The following is a 19,083-nucleotide window of genomic DNA, read 5'->3' on the forward strand; positions in this document are numbered from 1 at the left end:
GAAGTGACAACCATGACGAACGTATTCGTTTCCCGGTATCTCACGATTCAGCACATGCAAGCCACAACACGCGTACTGTAGCTGGATTACCTACCTATCAACATCCATCGACCGATTCCTAGTCGCGGAAGGTGCTGGCAAGCCAACAAGCGAAAGGACATGTGCCCCGTAAAAACATGGCACAGTCTTGGAAAACAAAGACTAGAGAAGTCGCTTCATTTGTGGATGAGGTTGTCGAAATAGACATCCCAACTTTTTTCCAACGGAATCTCCAGAATTCTGGACAGCAGAATGACGGCAGAGCCATCCGGGCTTCGTGCCAGGAACACGGCGACTCTCATTTGACCGTCTCATGCTTCCGCGACTCCAGAGGGGCTCAAATCGAAGCCAATTTGACGGGTAGCTCAACGGTTGGGGGAGCTATGATGCACGTTTTTTGCAAGCTTTTCCTGATCGTGGTTGCCTGCGCTGGCGAGAGACTGCCCAGTTGCACCTTCTGCATATCTTCCAGGCAAGTTCCATCCATTCACAGATGCTTTTCAGGGCTAAGCTACCTTGGAGGCCGCCCAAAGTACGATCAAGAATTCCGGTCCAATCATGAACAAGTAGTACGTGAAAATAACGGATGCGGCTCGGTATGCTTTCTTCACGTCGCCAAATGCTTGTCGGTTCTCTCCTGGATCAGCATCGCAATGCCATTGTATTTGACGGGTGCTCGTTCATCTCGAGTCACGAAACCTCGTCCGCAACGAACGGCGTCTCTACCCTTCAATTCCGCAAAGCCGGCAACCTCGTTGCATAGAGCACATACTGTGGCAAACATCCTGGATGGCCATGTAGGATTGGAGGAGGAAGGTGCCCTTGCACCCACTGGCAAACTCGCCAGCGTGGTTGACAACAGCACCAGTGATGTTCTCTCCGCCATCAAGTATGCTCGCACTACTATGTTCGAGCCACTGCCGGACAGGGCTGGCATGAATAGTGTTGGCATCGCTGAGGTTCTCAATTTCCAGAAAAACCTTCCAGCTGTCGTCTCCTTGGCTCATATTCATGCCTTGCGATCAATATCAAGCAAGACTGAAAGAGACATTCAATACCTGCTTGCGCACAATGAAGTTCGCAGACTTCAACTTGTTGGTCGCGGCAATGAAGTGAGTGGTCTCAAGGAGCTCCTTATTGCAACTCGGGATTATGAAGGTATTGTTCGTGCATCAGGCCTGCCTGACGATGTCGTGTCTTCGTTCATCGCTGCATTGCAAGCCAATCCGAGAGTCCATGCACTTCCGAATTCGTTTTTGACTAGGTTGCATATTGAGCTTCTGTTCCGTGCTGGCTTTCTGGTCGCTCCTTCACTTCAGAGCTCTCGTAATGTGGAGGCGGGTTTTGGTCGACCTGCTGCTGCTGCTCCTATCCTCTCAAGGTCTACTTCCTGTCCTCAAGCCGTCTCATTTGATTCCAGTGTAACTTTTGAGTCGCTAGGTGGTGTGGGCAGCGCTCGTCGATCGAAAACCACTACCGCTACCATGGCAGAGAATCGATTTGTCCTATCTGTGCCAGGACTTTCATCATACCTGCAGCTTGTCGATGCCTCACGAAATCATTTTCTTGACCTATTACGGCAATTCTCCAGACATAGACAGGCCCCCGTGTACCTGTTGAGAGAAAGATGGAATGGCAATATCGATGACAATGCCAACCAGATCTCGGTGGCAAAGCGCATTCGAGGGGAGTTCTCAAATGTCCTGCCTGCGAAGACCAAGAAATGGAAGTCCTTCCGAGGCTTATCGTTTGACTGGGTGTTGGCAGAGTGTCTTGGGGCCGGTTTGATAGAGCTTTTCGAAACTCACAGTGTTGGCTTGGGTGTTAGAGCTCTTGTGTAGGTCTACAGCGACTTTTCTTGGTCAGGAGGAACATTGACCAGATGAGGATATATCTTGGGACTCCTTCACACCAACATGACTCCATCCTCGACGGTGAGACATTTGCACGATGCAAAAATTGATCAGTCTTTGAGCAGGTAGATGGCAAGCGTAGCTTCGGCCTGCTGCATACTGATTTGTATCGTTAGGGATCGTAACTTTGGCAAGCACGACATCATCACAGTTAGAGGACAAGCAAGTACAAAGCATGTTTGCCGGCAGCAAATGCTTGGCAAGTAAAGTACAACAATTGCCAGCATTCGATTCTTGTCGTCAAGCACAGGATTGCCGTGAGCGAAAGGGTGTGACAATTTCTCAAAGAAAAGTCGTGGAGAAATTATGTGGTAATTCTCAAGAAAGGATGCTCTCGATCAGATCTCCATGGGCATGCACACAAACATCCTACATCTCACATACCCAATGGAGCTATCACTTGCACTCCTGCCGATCTTAAAACAGTACGCGAATCGCACATCTTCATGTGGCATCTTCTGCCAGCTGTGCAAGAACTCTCAAAACCTTTGAAGGATATCATCATGAAAGAAGGAGGCGTGCACAAGCGCATTGAAGACTGCAGAACCCGAAGCAGCGACATGGTACAGAGACGGAAAGGGAAGCATCTTCAATTTTCCGGACGACCACTAGGGTGAAGATGAACCAAGCCCATTATTTGTCTGTAGATCTGAGCTATCAGTTCAGGCTGCCACAAAAAAAGAATCTAGGTTTGTGCGTAGTAGGCGGAAATATATGATAGGTCAATGGTTTTTGAAGTACTGCGTATAGAAGGCCGGACATCTTTGGAAAGTAGCGTATTAGGACGTATGTACCTGCGTCTTGCGCTCTTCTCTGGAGAGGGCGTTTTCTGTGAGGTGTCCGATCACAGAGAGTTCATCTCGAAATAGCACACTCTCCCTTCGATTTCAACCCCCAGGAACACTGCACCGCCGGCCTTGGTCCCTGGGCACATTGGCAGCTCTAGCACGTGCAGGGTAAGGACTCGAAAATCATGCAGAGGACATTCTACTTTGAACGTTTATGCTGCTTCTCTCTCCCTGGATGCCGATGGTAACATATCAGACCGCAAGCACTTCAAGCTTTGCGTGTCCCACAAGTACTCCCAATTTGGGAAGGTGATCCGAGGCAATATGTTCTGCTCGGGGTAGCATTTACGGGAACCTAACGAGAACACCAATGTCTTGGTAGTGATAGCAAAGCATTTCAGATCCAATCACGTATCAACAAAATGTCTCAAGTTTCCTGCTTGGTTTGGACAAGCTCTTCCTGCCACGCTTATTTATCTCGAATGGCGAACATGGTCGGAGATCGCAGGAACCCGACATGCGATTGCCTGTAACATTGACACCCTTGTCGTGTAGATGTTGGCAAGTCTATTAGACGGTGTACATAACGAATGTTGATGAATGTGTCTTCCTTGCACTGGTGTTACACTACAATCTTGCGAGCAGGAGATGAGAAGCATGTTCTCGAGGACTGTCGCGCAGTAGTCAATTGTGGTGCGGTTCCTGATCGACGTGAAACCCTATGTCAAAATCTCGGGGTTTTTTAGTTGGTGGGATGACTTCATTTCCTGGGGCAAGCTGCATAAAAATGCAACTTCGCAATCCCGTACCTTCTTCTTTGAGCATAACGGCGAGAGCAAACCTCCACTTGCCAATCACCATGCCACTCACCAATTTGTTGCAGACTCGAAGTGCTACGCTGCAATGCTTGATGATCGACATGATTCAGGTCATATGCGGTCGAAGCAGTGTTTGCTGGGATTGTCGTGTGCACAATGTTATAAAACGTCCAATGCCCAGCTTATTCATGTATCAAGTCCTTTATTCCGCCTTAGATTAATTGTCTCCGATCTCGAGACTCTGGCTTGAGCACCCTACTCGGCAAAATGAGGTCGCTGAAGCAATGTCTAGCAGTGGTGGTACTGTCTACTCTGCCCTGCGTCAGAGCTATCACGCCAGAGGCTATGCTCGCTGCTCCTCGTAGAGGTCCTGCGCTGGCTAACCCGTCTGGAGTAAGTTTCTCGGTTTCTAAGAAATCCCGACACTAACGCAAGCACAGGAATTTGCTGTTTACACGAGCACTAACTACTCCTTCGAGACGCAAGAAGCAACGACAATATGGGAGAAGCTCAATCTAACAACAGGAGAGATCTCGGTTTGGTCGACTGACTCCAACATTTCTGAAGTTGTCTTTGTAGGCGCCGAACCGACCAGCATTCTTTACGTCAATGCCACAAACGAGGAAGGCGACGGCGGCATTTCTCTGTACGCTGCGGACGCTAACAACCTCTCAAATGCCAATCTCGTGGGGTCTGTCCCAGCTCCGCTTTCTGGTCTGAAAGCCGTTACTGCAGCGTCTGGGGACATTCACTTCGTGCTCTATGGTCTAGCATATCCTAACGGCACTGCATACAACGCCGACACCGCCGTAGCACCGGCAAGCACCGCCAGGATCTACTCGAGCATATACGTGCGACACTGGGATACCTACCTATCCCAACAGCGCAATGCCGTCTTTGGCGGAGTACTCACCGCGGCAAATGGTAGCTTTGCATTCAATGGCGCCCTCCGAAACTACGTGACTGGAAAGTGCAATGCCACTTGCGCCGAATCACCTGTTCAACCCTTTGGTGGATCGGGCGACTACGACATCTCTCCCGATGGCACTTCCATTGTCTTCCTTACCAAAAATGTTGACTTGCCTCTAGCCAACTTCACCAGCAGCCAGATCTACTTCGTGCCCTTCAACGGCAGCGTTAACCAGTCTGTTCCCATCAACCCAATTGGCGCCACCCCCGGCGCCGAAGGCGCCTCTGGGGTCCCTACGTTCTCGAAAGATGGCTCAAAGATTGCCTACGTGCAAATGAACGGTATATCTTATGAATCTGACCGCAATGTTGTGTATGTCGCAGATGCGAATCCATCAAATTTCAACGTTACTGCCCTTGCTGGTGATTGGGACAGGTCACCTGATAATCTCGTATGGTCTAACGACGGAGCTGCTGTCTTTGTGGCTGCACCTGACCTAGGTCGAGAACGTGTCTTTACAGTACCACTCTCTGCTGGAGCCAACTACAATCCAAACAATATCACGGATGAAGGAACCGTGGCTGCGATGCAACAGCTTCCAAATGGCAACCTCTTGATATCAGATTCGAAGATCTGGTCTAGCAGGGACATATACTCTGTTAGCTCAAACGGCACTGTTACCAATGTCTATTTCCAAGCCAATTTGGTCGACGAAGCTCTTGCTGGTCTTGGCCCCAATGACGTATCAGAATTCTACTATTCAACCAACAGCAGTGAGATCGATCAACAATCCTGGATCATCTACCCGGCCAATTTCTCTGCAAACGGGAGTTATCCCTTATGCTTTATTACGCACGGAGGACCACAGGGTGCCCACTTCAATTCATGGTCAACGAGGTGGAATTTCAAAGTCTGGGCTGACCAGGGTTACGTAGTTATCGCACCAAATCCTACTGCGTCAACCGGATGGGGCCAGAACCTCACCGACGCAGTTGCCGGCCATTGGGGCGACTATCCATACAATGATCTCGTCCACGTCTGGGACTACGTTAACAGCTCCCTGCCTTACGTCGATACCTCTCGTGGCGTTGAAGCAGGAGCTTCATTTGGTGGCTACATGACCAACTGGATGCAAGGTCACGAACTTGGTCGCCGCTTTAAGGCTCTGGTCACTCACGATGGCTCAACCAGTACGTTGAACCAATACGCTAGCGAAGAGCTCTGGTTCATGAACCATGACTTCAATGGCATCTTCACCTCACCAAACACAACTTCGCCATATTACGAGTGGAATCCTATCAACTATATAGAGAACTGGGCAACGCCACATTTCGTAATACACAATGATCTGGATTACAGGTTGCCAGTGTCGGAAGGTATCATGTTGTTCAATTTACTGCAGGTGAAGGGTGTGCCAAGCAAGTTCCTCAATTTTCCAGACGAGAACCACTGGGTACTCAACAGGCAGAACAGCTTGGTGTGGCATACGGAGATCTTCAGGTGGATAAACTATTACTCTGGAATCAGTCAGGAAGGGCCGTATTAGGTCGAGTTATCCAGAAGTGTTAAAGATTCAGAATGTACCAAGCATAGCAGTAATGCGACACGAAGTATATTTCAGAAGCCTAATTTGTCAACCCAAAATCACTTTTTATCTCTCAAACAATAGTCGTAATTTTTCGAAGCGTGAAAGCAGATCACGAACGCCATCGCTATGCCCAACTTTGCATGGTCTCATCTCTTCTACGAACTCATGCAAACACAGTAGTCTATCGTCCCGAAAACGAGTACTCTAAACGCCTCTCAACCAACACATACCAGAACCTCATTACTCTTCGTCATCCGTATCCGGAAACTTCGGCGTCCCCTTCGGACTATTCAACCACTCAATATGCCTCAACCGTCTCCTCACCTCCCTCTCCTTCAACTGCGCCCTCGTCATCTTCTTCTTCTTCTTCGCTCGAAACTTCATCTCACTGTTATCCTCCACGCCCGAGTTGACCGCCGAAGCAGACGCACTACTGACCACAGAGCTCACGTTACTCGATCCGGGTCTACTGTCCTCGAACCTGCCCATGTCAACAGCCAGATGACCCTTGTGAGTCAACTTGCCGTCCGCAATGTGCCATTGTTCGGGGCAAAGCGCGCCGACGAATTCTTCGTTGTGCGAGATCATGACGACGCCGCCCTTGTAGTCGCGGATGGCGACGGCGAGGCCACCGAGAGAATCACGGTCGAGGAAGTTGGTTGGTTCGTCGAGGACGAGGAGATGCGGGTTATTCCACATGGCGCCTGCGAGGACGACTTTGACTTTCTGGCCGCCCGAGAGGCCGGAGATTTCGTTGTGGTTTGCGATTTCGGGGTCGAGTCCGACGTCTTCAAAGTGTTTGGAGATGACTTTTGGTTCGAGGATGCGGTAGCCTAGGCCTTCGCGAGAGGCTTCGTGGTCGTCGAATTCTTGGATGAGTTTGACGAAGCCCCATTCTGTAAGGGTTTCTCGGGAGACCATGGTGTTCATCTTGGGTAGCATGTTGCGCCATTTGACTTCGTATTTGAAGTCCTTTTTGTGCTTTTGTCGGCCGATGAGGGCTTCGAGCTGACGGGCACCTTTTCCGTCGCCTAGGTCGATCCATTTCTCCATTTGTGCACGCTCTTCGTCGGTGTAGATACGAGTCTGCTTCATGAGAACTTCTCTGTCGTCACCGTTTGCATAACGCCACTGTAGGTATTGGTTGGGTGTCTTCTCCATGTGCATCTCGACGTGTTCGAGAGCGTGCTGCTTGATATAGCCAATTCGCAGGTTAGGATGCTTTTCGACTTTACCAATCTGAGGGATAGTCTCGCCAGTAAGGAGCTTGATGAGGGTAGATTTGCCTGCACCGTTAGCTCCGATGATGGCAACACGCGAGTTGAGTGAAAGCTGGCACGAGACATCTGCGAGAGAGGGCTTGCTGCTCCCAGGGTATGTGAAAGAACAATTTGTCATCCTAAGAATCGATCGTGTAGCCGACTTAACTCCAGACAATATCCCTGGTGGAGGAAACTTAAATTGAACCTGTGAGGCTGAGAGCGTGTAATATGCTCTTGCTTCTGGCTTGACTTTGACAAAGTCAGCTAGGTTGCCACGATAATGGGCCAGCTTTTTCTGCTCGTAGTGATAGATGTCTGTGCATACATCGTCAAGGAAGGCAGAGTCGTGAGATACGATGAGAGAGGTAATTTCGAGGTGGGTTTTGAGGTAATTTTCCAGCCAGGCAATATTCGCAACGTCTAGATGGTTAGTTGGCTCGTCGAGCAGAAAGACATCGGCCCTCATCAACATGGCACGGGCAAGAGCGAGCTTCATCTTCCAGCCGCCAGACAGGGAGCCGACTTTGTGTGATTGCCGTCCCTCTGGACCAGCTGTGAAACCAACCTCAGCCAAAACTTGAGATATGCGCTCCTGTCCCTCGTTCATGATCTCAGGGTCCTTCATACAGTAGTCGAGGATTGTAATATCTGCATCTTCACCTTGATTGTGCTCAACAAAACATGTCTTGAGCACATCTTTGGAGGGGAAGCCTTCGAGCTTGCCCTCGGCAATCGATCTCATCAAAGTAGATTTACCAGCACCGTTACGACCACAAAGACCGTACCTGTGTCCTTTGATGAGTCTGAGATTGGTATGGGATAGTAGAAGCATGCCACCATAACCAAGAGAGAAATCGGCATCAACCACTACGACCTCGTCGCCGTTGCTCTGGACTGGAGCGCCGTATCTCTTGTGGTCTTCGTCCAAGAAGTACTTCTGCACACCATCGGCAACAGCTTTGCATGAGTCCTCTGGAAGAATGTAGCGAAGATAAGGGCCCACATGAGCAGGTATTCTGCTGAATACACGCACGTTGACGTCTTCACGCACCAGGTTGGAGATGTAAGTCTGACCGTCTTTCCATAACGCAGCATCTTCCTTCGAGAAGCCTCCTTTGGCTCGAACCTCCTTCTCGAGGATTTTCAAGACATCTTCGGTTGTAGTCTTCTGGATTTGTCTCTTTGTAGCTGGATCGGCATCTTCACCCATAGCCTTCAGCATGGTGTCCACTGCTCTTGTTGCCAGTTCTCTGACCTCCGGTAGAGAGGCCCGGTCTTTGACCTTCTTGACACCAGGTTGAAGTTTCGGCAGAAAGACTCTTGCCTCGGCCGGATCGTGAACGAGTTTGGTAAGATTCTCGCAGACAACTACTGTCTGTCGCAGAACTTCCTGCGATGTCGTTGGGGTGTTGAGGGATCGCTCAAGGATGGGTGTGAGTAGTGCCAATACAGGAGAGGTGACCTCAGCTACGAAAGTAGTCTGAGACAAACCATGAATGGCCTTTTGCAACGATGTGTCTGAGGGGTTCTTCATAAAATCCATGATCATTGGTATCCTGGGTGCAACGTCGTCATTCTGCAGTAGAGTTGTGAGTGAAAGCATGGTCTTCTGCGCAGCCTTTCCCACTTCGGCCTTCAGATCGTGCATACCACCTTCCACTATGGGTATCAGCTCCTTCAAGGTTCTGCCCATGGATTCTCGCAGTACGTCCTTGGCCTGTTCCTCCTCTTTCGAGCCAGTACCTAATTGAGCGCTGTCTGCCATTTTGCCTAGCAGATTATGCGCGCCAACAGTGCCCTGCCATTTTCCTGTTGGTTTCGAGAGGTAGGATGTGAGGCATGGGAGCAATCCTATTACTTTCGCTTCAGGAGAGAGGTTCTTGAATAATTCGTCCACTGCGTATTGTGCAGATTCGCGCACGGAGGGACCCTTGTCTGCAAGACAGTCCAGTACTAGGTTCAGTAATCCGCCGTTCTGCACCAGAAAGACGACTTCAGATAGAGGTTGTTCTCGTGGGAAACGTTCGAACATGGCACCAAGGATGAACATTGCGCTCTCCCGTTTTGAGCCATTCTTCTTGTCGGTAGCGGCTTTCTTGATTTGTGGGATCAGATCGTTGGCTAGAAGACCCCTGATACCAACTGTCTGAAGAAGCAGATTGGTAAGAGTGTACGAGTTATCTAGGGATGCCTGCGCGTTGTCTGTGTCAACAATAGATCGGAAAACGCCATTGATCTCGTCAGAAGATGGGGCGACACCAGTGAACGACGTCTTCACTGGGACTGTGGCCTCACTCATAGTGGGCGACTCTGCGTGCGGCATTCGAGGGTGAGAATTTTCTATGAGTCGCGTCTCTGAGGAAAATGAAGGAATTGGAGTAGCTCAAGGTCGCAGAACGAAGGGAGAGGAGATTGCTGAGCGACCAGCGCGCTGTCAAAGGTCTATGCAAAGGAAGGGCTGAGGATACAAAAAGCAAGTCAAGGGGAAAAGTTACGAGGACGACCGTTCTGTTGGTCAGCGGAACTGAAATTCTCACTGGTCCAGGAAATTTCTGCCCGCCGGCCTCTTCCCGTTCCTTATCGATACCAACCACAACCACAAGTTCAACTTTGCGCGCTTAGCGCAGATTGTTTGCAGGGCCTTGCGCACCTAAGTTTAGGCGGATGACGTAAAGTATAGGCCCAATTTGAGCATGTGAAGACAGGGGCCACACGTGGTGGTTGGAAAAGTACAGGCGTTCACCAGACTGACCATGTAATTCCGGGTCATTTTTTGATTTCGAAGGAAATCATCTCATCGAGTAAGGCTACAGTCTCTGTAGGACTAGCTATCCATGCACAACAACACGCACTTCTGGCTTTGAAGTCGTTGCCGCCACCACTCAGAAACTGGTCACCCACGTGCAAGGTGCTTGATGGTCCAATTCCCCCGAACCACTTCTGACACGCCTGAACTCCGAGTGATTTATCACCAACATCCAGAAAGACATCCGCACCACCATTGAAAACAGTAAATGGGATGTGAGAATGAGCAGGCTTCGGCGTTGAGGTCAATGAGGCCTCGACGACTGATTGGACCACGAGGACTGTCTCTTCCAATTGCTCACGATTGAGTTTGATACCCTGATCTGCTGCGTATATGCCGACCGCTCGCTCTTTGCGAAGGACTTTGGCTTTTAGATGCAGCGTCCGTATACAAGATTCAAATGCCGCTTCTGCAATATCAAGCAGAGATTGTATGGCTTCTTCCGTCCAGGTATACATGACATCGAGTATCCAGTTTCGACGATGAATATATCTCAAGCAGTACTCTTCAGCGTCGTCGAAAACCAGTAAGTAGTTGGACTCTCCTCCCATGACCACAAGATTCTGCTTCTGTTCAGGCGTTAGAGTGGTCGAATCTTTCACTGCCACTAAAAGTCCTGATAAACGGTCAAAGTAATTCTTGGGTTGTGTGTACCCTGCCGCTGTAACTATAGCTATTCGCACGCCTTTTGAGAGGAAATAGAGTAATCGATTTATCACTGGATTGGCTTCTGGTGAATGTAATGATGCTCCGTCCTCGTATAGCGTAACATCTCCATCGAATGTCAATAGTTGCAACTGTGATTCAGAAGTCCCGTTGACGACGTCTATCGAACTGCTCTTGGGAGCCATAATCGCCAACAACTGTGCCGTGTTCAGCACGAGCCGTATGTCGTTGAAGGACGGAGCCACAAATCTGCGCGAAGAGATAGCACGTGCAGTATCCTGCCTCAGAAAAGCTTCCTCGAGGTACAGTGGCGTAAAGAAGGCAGAGATAGTTGGAACAAGCATGCTGAGTTTCGACCGGGATCGAGTGATCTGGTGCGCGATGTGGTCGTCTACCAATGCCTCCACGTCTCGAAAGACATCCGCGTACCTTTGGCGGGCAGATGCAGCCATCTTGTCAAGTTTGTCCTGATGGTCTCCGTCGTATGGTGTCGCTGGCTGGGCATTGAGGACGAAGGGTACCGCTAAGAGGCCTTTGATCCATTCGATGAGCTGATCTCGTCTATGTGTTTTCAGAGCATCTACCACCTCTATCAGCTTATCTGAACTAAATACTTTCCTGTCAATGATTCATACACTCTACTCGATATCTCGTGGTCATCTTGCGGGGTTGCTCGTCCAACTATTTCATTCAGCTTGTGGTATGCTTGCACGCCTGTAAAACTCAAAGTGCAGTGTATCCAGACAATGGGAGAGATCACGAATCCTCACTGTATAGCGCTAGGAATAACGTGCTTGCCAGCATTCGCATTTGGTCGGTCCGATGGTCAAGATTCACGTACAAACTAGCAGTTGTGCAAGGATAGATGAGGACGCACGGCTACCGCCGGCTCAAGTTTGTGTAGCCAATCAACACGTCGAAGTAAACCATACTTAGTGCAATTTGTTGCTCCTATAAAGTTTATTGCGATGGCTCTGCAAAAAAGATAGCGAATACATAGATGCTTGCAGTTAACACTGCTACTGCCTCGTTGCCAACATAAGAGAAAACGGTATCGCGAAGCAGTTCTTGCGGGCACTGATCACGATCTTGAAGCCCAAGAAGCGGCTATATCTATCAAGGTTGGCTCCACATCTTCTCCTTTTCGGTCTTCACCTATGAAATGAGCACCGTGCTGATCCCATTGTACCCTTTCTTTGGACGTGCTGCCTCTTTGCAGCCGTGACAGAGCTAATCTGCCTTGGCCACAAGTCACAAAGATTGTGGTCGTAGTCTGCTGCCGCCCTGCAATGCTCAGCACGAGAGGACAATCGCGGTATACCTGCCAGGATCCAGCTCGCTGCTCATCCAAAAGCATAGAAACAACATCCTTTGCGAGGACATCTTCCAGAAAACCTGTCATGTCACCCATAGACGATGTCTGAGCACACGATCTGGGTCCGCAAATGCTTTCGTATGTCGTTGAAGAATACTGTGTGCCGAACAGCGGCGGGGCAAGATGTGTCTCTATCTTGATGGTCAAGAACTTGCCGGACGGTAGCGAGACCTTGAGCTCAGTGGCCACCATCCTGCGAAGAGCGTGCAGATTCAATTGATAGCCTTCGATAGCATTTTGTGTCTCTATGTCAAAAGATAGATTAAGTCCTGCAACCTTGAGCGATACTTGATAGGCACGAACGGTGGCCAATAGGCCCGATAGCCTGTCGTGGTGACGAAGTTGTGCGAAGATTGGTCGTAGTAGGGCGTACTCGGGAGCAGGACGCGAGCCTGGAGCCAACGGCGGAGGCTTTTGTTGTGAACGTTGTATGTGCCTGTGTTCGTGCTCCGTAACGAGCATTAACCGCAGACCATACGCGACTAGACATGCCAAGTCACGGTCTGCCTGCGAATCGTGCTGAAGATCTTCTGGTCTGGTCGTGTAGGATATGTTGACGGAGCAGTCTGCCGAGAGCTGTAGATCGATTGAAGAGGAGCGACTCTTTACGTCCATGTTCGCAATAAGCCGAGCTTCCTTGGCTGCTTCAGTGAACAGCTCATCCTGGAACAATGACTCTCGAGTATGTAGCAAGTCTTTCTCTATTTTGGTTTGCGCATCGGCATGAGCTTGTTCACATACATACCTACCTGTAACGATATTCTTCCGATAGATAGTGACTGACAACACCTTTTGGGTGCGAGCCTCAAGCTGACCAGGAAGGACTAGATTACCTTCTGCGTCTTGATGAAGCATGACGATGCCTCTGTTGAGATATGTAGGCCCTGATTCAGCAGTACCGAAATGCACAACCAGGACACGGTTGTTGTTGGGAAGTCGACTGATAGGCCAGCCTCTAGCTCTGAGGCTGGCCAACTGCTGCCAATACTTGGCCTGGCGTTGTGCTTCTGTCTCCAGACGGTCTGCCGCCTTCGAGAGACTTTGAGATGCAGATTCGAGTGCCTGGGCGCGGTAAATGGTAGATACGTCCATCAACTTGGAAACCACCTCCTTCGGCACCCTCTTCCGCTCAATCTTCCTTGTGGCTCCAGAACCAACAGGCACTGCGTCTCTCAATGCTGGAGACATGGCAGAGCGGCCCAATCTTGAATTAGCAGCTACGACAAGAGACATTCCATCAATTAATGTCAACAACTCCTGTTGAACCTGGCTGAAGACGGAATTAGCATGCACATAGTCTACCTTTATGATCGGCTCACCCAATCTGCTGCAACATTTCCATTTTGACCTTGAACAGCCTCTCCAGCGTTGCCTGGTGCCCTTCCACAGAGGTTTCATCCTCCTGCTCAGAATCAACATCTTCATCTTGAGGCGCGTTGAATTCCTCCAGTAGTCTGTCTTCCGTAATGGTATGGAACGGACCTTTCTGCCTCACCATCTGCTGGACATCGCTTCCCAAGCTTGTTCTCTTTGGACCGCTTGCAGGCTCATACGGGATTGTCAAGGACATGCCTGGAGACATGGCTGCGGCTCACGATCGCGAACCTTCTGCTCACCGGACTACGAAGACCTCAGCTTGCTCCACTGGTGGTTGACAATGAGGTACACGTGGCAAACGCGTCGCTTGGGTGTCACCGAGGCATTTTAGTTTCGAGACACTTTGTGAATCGTGTTCTTAGCGATACATTTGTTCAGTATACTCAGTTGTTAGACCAGTAGTCATACCACAATGCAAAGAAGGGAGAAATGTTAGGGCAAGTTTTGGCGAAAGTGTTTGGTACCTCTGCGCGCTGCTATTCGGAACCAATAGGGCTCAATCTTGGCGTGCCCAGGTCCCAACGATCGTCAGATGACGCAGGAGCATGCCAATAAAGTTTGGTTATCTCGCCCGTGCAAGCTGTAAATTGAAGCTGTAGGCACTAAACAGTGGTTTGAGCCGAGCAAGCAGCTGCAATTGAACAACTGGACCTGCAGCACAACTTCCTAAGATGAGATCCATGCAACACTTTTACTTATCTCTGACGTTCGCCTATAATTAAATGAATATCGATAAGTGAGACCTCGTTGATGCCGCCTGCGCTTCACTATTACTCCGTCTTGACCTTGATTGTCTTCCTGCCTGCTACTTGACATCTGCCCCTCTATCCTACACCTCCTACAGAAGATCCGTTCCTTCCCGCAGCGTATCGCTACAATTTTACGTGCTAGCATTAGCCAGCATGGCCCCAACCCACGAAATGAGCAATGGGGTACCTCCACCACGAAAAAAGCGGATTGGTGTAATGACCAGTGGAGGTGACTCCCAAGGCATGAATGGGGTGGTGAGATCCGTCGTACGCATGTCTATACACATGGGTTGTGAGCCCTACGCTATCTACGAAGGTTACGATGGCTTAGTTCAAGGAGGAGATCTGATCAAGCAGATGAAATGGGACGACGTTCGAGGCTTTCTGTCCAGAGGAGGCACCCTGATTGGCACAAAACGCTGTATGGAATTCTACGAACGCCCCGGTCGATTGGTCGCTGCAAAGAACATGATTCTGAAAGGCATAGACGCCCTCATCATCTGTGGTGGTGATGGCAGTTTGACCGGTGCAGACAAGTTTCGCTCCGAATGGCCAAGTCTGCTGCAAGAGCTGGTCGAAAAAGGAGACCTCACACAAGAAGCAATCGAGCCATACAAGCACCTCAATATCTGTGGCCTTGTCGGATCGATTGACAACGACATGTCTGGTACAGACGCTACCATTGGCTGCTTCTCTTCTCTCGAACGTATCTGCGAAATGGTTGATGCAGTCTTCGATACAGCTGCTTCACACAAGAGAGGCTTTGTCATTGAGGTCATGGGACGACACTGCGGTTGGCTGGCTTTGATGGCGTCTATTGCGACGGGCGCTGACTACGTCTTTATTCCCGAGAAGCCACCTGCGCCAGGCTGGGAGGACGAAATGTGCCAGATAGTCACGAGCCACAGAGAATGGGGCAAGCGAAGGACCATCATCATCATCTCCGAAGGAGCCCAGGATACTGAACTGGAGAAAATCACAGCAGACCAGGTGGTGAAAGTGCTCACAGATAGACTCAAGCTTGACACCCGAAAGACTGTGCTCGGTCATATCCAGCGAGGTGGTCTCCCTTCATACTACGACAGGTGGCTTTCAACGCTACAAGGTGTCGAAGCTGTCAATGCAATCCTCGACTCTACTCCCGACAAACCAACGCCGGTTATCACGATTCGCGAGAACAAAATTGAGCGTTCGAACTTGGAAGAATGTGTCAAGTTGACCAAATCCGTTGCTACTGCGATTAAGGAGAAAGATTTCGAGAAGGCGATGCACCTACGCGACGTGGAATTTAAAGAGTACTTCAATAGTTACAAACTGACAACATCTACGGAAGATCCTAGAATGAAATTACCAAAAGACAAGCAGATGCGTATCGCGATTATTCACGTTGGAGCTCCAGCAGGTGGCATGAATCCAGCAACAAGAGCTGCTGTTGCTTACTGCTTATCGCGTGGCCACACACCAATCGCGATTCATAACGGGTTTCCAGGTCTGCAACGCCATCACGCCGATAAGCCTCTTGGTTCAGTACGGAATGTCTCATGGCTGGATGTCGATCCTTGGGTCAACGAAGGTGGCTCAGAGTTGGGTACCAACAGAGGTCTTCCTGCTGACGATATTGCTACTACTGCTCATTGCTTCGAGTTGTACAAGTTTGACGCACTCTTCCTAATCGGTGGATTCGAAGCTTTCACCGCCGCCAGCCAAATCAGAAAGCACAGAGACAGCTATCCAGCCCTTCGGATACCACTAATGGTACTTCCCGCTACAGTTTCCAACAATGTTCCTGGAACTGAATATTCTTTGGGCAGTGATACCTGTTTGAACACCTTAATAGGATTCTGCGATGCAATCAGACAATCTGCTTCGGCCTCCAGACGACGTGTGTTTGTCATAGAAACCCAAGGTGGAAAGTCTGGTTATCTGGCTACAATGGCTGGTCTGGCTATTGGTGCGCTTGCTGTGTACATCCCAGAGGAGGGTATCAACGTTCACATGCTAGCACGAGACATCGAGTTTCTTCGTGAAAATTTCAAGAACGATAGGGGAGCCTCGAGGGCTGGAAAGATCATTCTCCGCAACGAACAGGCGAGTGAGACCTACACCACACAAGTGGTGGCGGACATGATCAAAGAAGAGGCTAGGGGTCGATTTGAGTCAAAGGCAGCCGTGCCTGGTCACTATCAGCAAGGTGGTAAGCCGTCACCGATGGACCGTATTCGTGCTCTACGAATGTCCATCAAGTGTATGCAGTTCCTTGAGGACAACTTCGCTGGCAAAAGCAAGGACGAAATCATGGCTACCGAAGACTCTGCCGTGGTGATCGGTATCCAGGGATCTCAGGTGCTCTTCACACCTATAGGAGGAGAGAGTGGACTCGAAGCTAAGGAGACAGATTGGAAAGCTCGACGTCCTCTCAACGAGTTCTGGCGACCGCTCAAGAGCACTGTCGACATTCTCAGTGGACGACCCAAGGATACAGATTGCTGCACCGAATGTGGCAAAGTGTTGTCTGGGGACATCCCTCAGCCTCTTCCAGATGTACTTGCAGCGACGAAGTCTTCGTTCGGACACCCGTTGACGGCGGTGTACTCGAAGGACTAGCAGGGAACAGAGCAGAACAAAAGTCTAAGCTAGGCTTTGCATCAATGTTTTGAATTATGATCTACTTTGACTCTAAGCTCGTGCAAAGTTGCATTGGATGGCGTGGATGCTGACAACTTTTGGAGCTTGCCGCGAGTCGACAACTTGGAGTGTGAGGCTGGACGGAAACGATGAGTGACGAAGATGCGGCTGGAAAGAAAACCTGGAGCTTTCAGCAGACTTAGATGAGCACGTATCCTTACATAGTTAACCATTGAGTCAATAACCTGCACTTTGTAGTCGTGAAGCTCATCGTCTGTCTCCCTGCGTGCAGGACAACCCGATCAGTATGGCAATAAACAGATGCACTTTCGGTGGAAGCTCAAATTCCACTAAACGCGTCACGGTTGACGCGTGGTCGCGTCCAGCAATTTATCAAAAGCGCTGTAATTAGTGCAGTTCGTTCTAGTGTCCCACCTTGTCAATCACAGTTGATGCATCATGGCAGTCTCCAATAGTCTGCTGCACGACTGGCACAGAGACGACAAACATGGCGAACGACAAAGACCTGCATCTGCATTCAACCCGCTGCACAACTTTCACGTTTCACTGGGTCCTGAGGCAGAGTTCGCTCAGCAGTTTGCCGATCTGTATTACTTACGGTTGACTAAACTACAAGGGGTTGTCAAAGAGATGGCAGAACAGGAATGGAGCCATGTTGAAGTGGCTGGAGAAAAAGCTATCCATGCAGAGAGAGTGCTGGACGTTCGGCAAGGTGAACTTTCGTGGACGGCAGGGACAATCTACGTCGACCTGCCACTCAAACCGAATGTGATTGACGAAGTGGTTCGTGGTGAAGAGATTGCAGCACCTCCTCCTCGGATATCCTACTTCTCCACCGATGTACAGCCTCGTGTCATGCTCGAAGACCCGTCTGGCAGATTACGACTTGCAGGAGCTATGCTAAAGCAACACATCTTGGTCACGGGAGTGATAGTGGCTGTTTTGGGGACCGAAAATGCTAATGGCGAATTTGAAGTGCTCGACATGCTCTTTCCTGATCTACCCCCTCAACCTTTGCGCTGGGCACGTGACGACGAAGAGAGGGAAGCAGAAGATGGCATGAAGGTGGAGAGACAGACGGCCCAGAAAAAGAAGGTCGCATTCGTGAGTGGTCTAGAAATTTCGGGAACAGAAGCAGATCCAGCCATCCTGAATCTGCTAACTGAATACTTGCTCGGTGAAGCACTTGACGACAGTGATCAAGATTCTGCGGCTGGGATATGCAGGCTCGTCATAGCCGGCAATTCAATCTCCCCAGATGTTGTAATCACTCGACCCGACGATGACGATGATTTCGTTGTCGAAGACAACGACGACGATGACGACGAGGACGAAGACATGGACGCGAACATGGATGCCTATGGTTTTAATCCTCTGCCCTCAACGCAGCTCGATAACTTCATTTCGGAGCTTCTGCCCTCTATACCTGTAACGATCATGGCAGGAGAGACGGACTTGACAAATTATGGTCTGCCCCAACGGCCAATCCATACAGCTATATTTCCAAGAGCTCGAGCATACGCGTCTTTCAATCCGATGCGGCCTGACGACGAAGAACCGGGCTGGTTTGAGACAGTCACTAACCCCTGGGATGGCGATATCGAAGGCTGGCGTATGCAAGGGAACAGTGGTCTACCACTAAATGATTTGCTCAAATACTTCGACGTCCGCTGGCCGAAAGGAGTGAGCGAAGTAGATGGTCGGCTGAAACTCATGGAGAGTATGTTGAAGTGGAGGTCAGCCGCACCTACTGCGCCGGACACTATATGGACGTACCCGTTCCAGGACCATGATCCATTTGTCTTGACAGAATGCCCTCATGTTTTTTTTGCGGGCAATCAGCCGCGGTTCGACACATGTACAATCGAGGGTCCTTCTGCGCAACAAGTTCGATTATTCACAATCCCACGTTTCCGTCAGACCGGAGAAATTGTCCTATTGGACATGGAGACACTCGACGTTGAGATCGTGAAATTCGAGATTCAGGATCAAATTCAAATGACGACAACGAAGACAGGGTGATTGAATTCCAGACACCCGTGTTTCCACTGGCGGAAACAGTTTCCGCTCCCGAACTCTCAATCTGCCGATCGCTCGTGCACTTATCTACATCGAGAAAAGCGGCAGATGGCACGTCCCTAAAATT

The 19,083-nt window shown here is 49.9% G+C and overlaps 7 protein-coding genes across 7 annotated transcripts; 4 read left to right on the top strand and 3 right to left on the bottom strand.

Moving 5' to 3' along the window:
* Positions 1 to 692: 692 nt before the first annotated feature.
* Positions 693 to 1,880, top strand: LTR64_008517 (uncharacterized protein; the record flags this gene model as incomplete). The annotated part of the gene is made up of 1 exon (XM_064902828.1): positions 693 to 1,880. The coding sequence occupies one exon, from the start codon at positions 693 to 695 to the stop codon at positions 1,878 to 1,880; it is 1,188 nt and encodes a 395-aa protein (XP_064750717.1).
* Positions 1,881 to 3,825: 1,945 nt separating this feature from the next.
* dpp5 (Dipeptidyl-peptidase 5) lies at positions 3,826 to 6,014 on the top strand (the record flags this gene model as incomplete). The annotated part of the gene is made up of 2 exons (XM_064902829.1): positions 3,826 to 3,951; positions 3,999 to 6,014. 2 exons carry the CDS (start codon positions 3,826 to 3,828, stop codon positions 6,012 to 6,014), a joined length of 2,142 nt encoding a protein of 713 aa, XP_064750718.1.
* A 282-nt stretch (positions 6,015 to 6,296) lies between these two features.
* On the bottom strand, positions 6,297 to 9,617 carry NEW1 ([NU+] prion formation protein 1; the record flags this gene model as incomplete). Its single annotated transcript, XM_064902830.1, has 1 exon — positions 6,297 to 9,617. The coding sequence occupies one exon, from the start codon at positions 9,615 to 9,617 to the stop codon at positions 6,297 to 6,299; it is 3,321 nt and encodes a 1,106-aa protein (XP_064750719.1).
* A 467-nt stretch (positions 9,618 to 10,084) lies between these two features.
* ISN1 (IMP 5'-nucleotidase) lies at positions 10,085 to 11,242 on the bottom strand (the record flags this gene model as incomplete). The annotated part of the gene is made up of 2 exons (XM_064902831.1): positions 10,085 to 10,134; positions 10,171 to 11,242. 2 exons carry the CDS (start codon positions 11,240 to 11,242, stop codon positions 10,085 to 10,087), a joined length of 1,122 nt encoding a protein of 373 aa, XP_064750720.1.
* Positions 11,243 to 11,871: 629 nt separating this feature from the next.
* On the bottom strand, positions 11,872 to 13,747 carry SRB4 (RNA polymerase II mediator complex subunit; the record flags this gene model as incomplete). The annotated part of the gene is made up of 3 exons (XM_064902832.1): positions 11,872 to 12,866; positions 12,915 to 13,435; positions 13,485 to 13,747. The coding sequence occupies 3 exons, from the start codon at positions 13,745 to 13,747 to the stop codon at positions 11,872 to 11,874; spliced, it is 1,779 nt and encodes a 592-aa protein (XP_064750721.1).
* A 697-nt stretch (positions 13,748 to 14,444) lies between these two features.
* Positions 14,445 to 16,895, top strand: PFK1 (6-phosphofructokinase, alpha subunit; the record flags this gene model as incomplete). The annotated part of the gene is made up of 1 exon (XM_064902833.1): positions 14,445 to 16,895. The coding sequence occupies one exon, from the start codon at positions 14,445 to 14,447 to the stop codon at positions 16,893 to 16,895; it is 2,451 nt and encodes an 816-aa protein (XP_064750722.1).
* Positions 16,896 to 17,375: 480 nt separating this feature from the next.
* On the top strand, positions 17,376 to 18,959 carry cdc1 (DNA polymerase delta small subunit Cdc1; the record flags this gene model as incomplete). Its single annotated transcript, XM_064902834.1, has 2 exons — positions 17,376 to 18,657; positions 18,748 to 18,959. The coding sequence occupies 2 exons, from the start codon at positions 17,376 to 17,378 to the stop codon at positions 18,957 to 18,959; spliced, it is 1,494 nt and encodes a 497-aa protein (XP_064750723.1).
* Positions 18,960 to 19,083: the final 124 nt, after the last annotated feature.

Source organism: Lithohypha guttulata (genome assembly GCF_036872675.1).
Source record: "Lithohypha guttulata strain CCFEE 5908 chromosome Unknown scaffold_10, whole genome shotgun sequence".
In the NCBI taxonomy this organism is placed as follows: domain Eukaryota; kingdom Fungi; phylum Ascomycota; class Eurotiomycetes; order Chaetothyriales; family Trichomeriaceae; genus Lithohypha; species Lithohypha guttulata.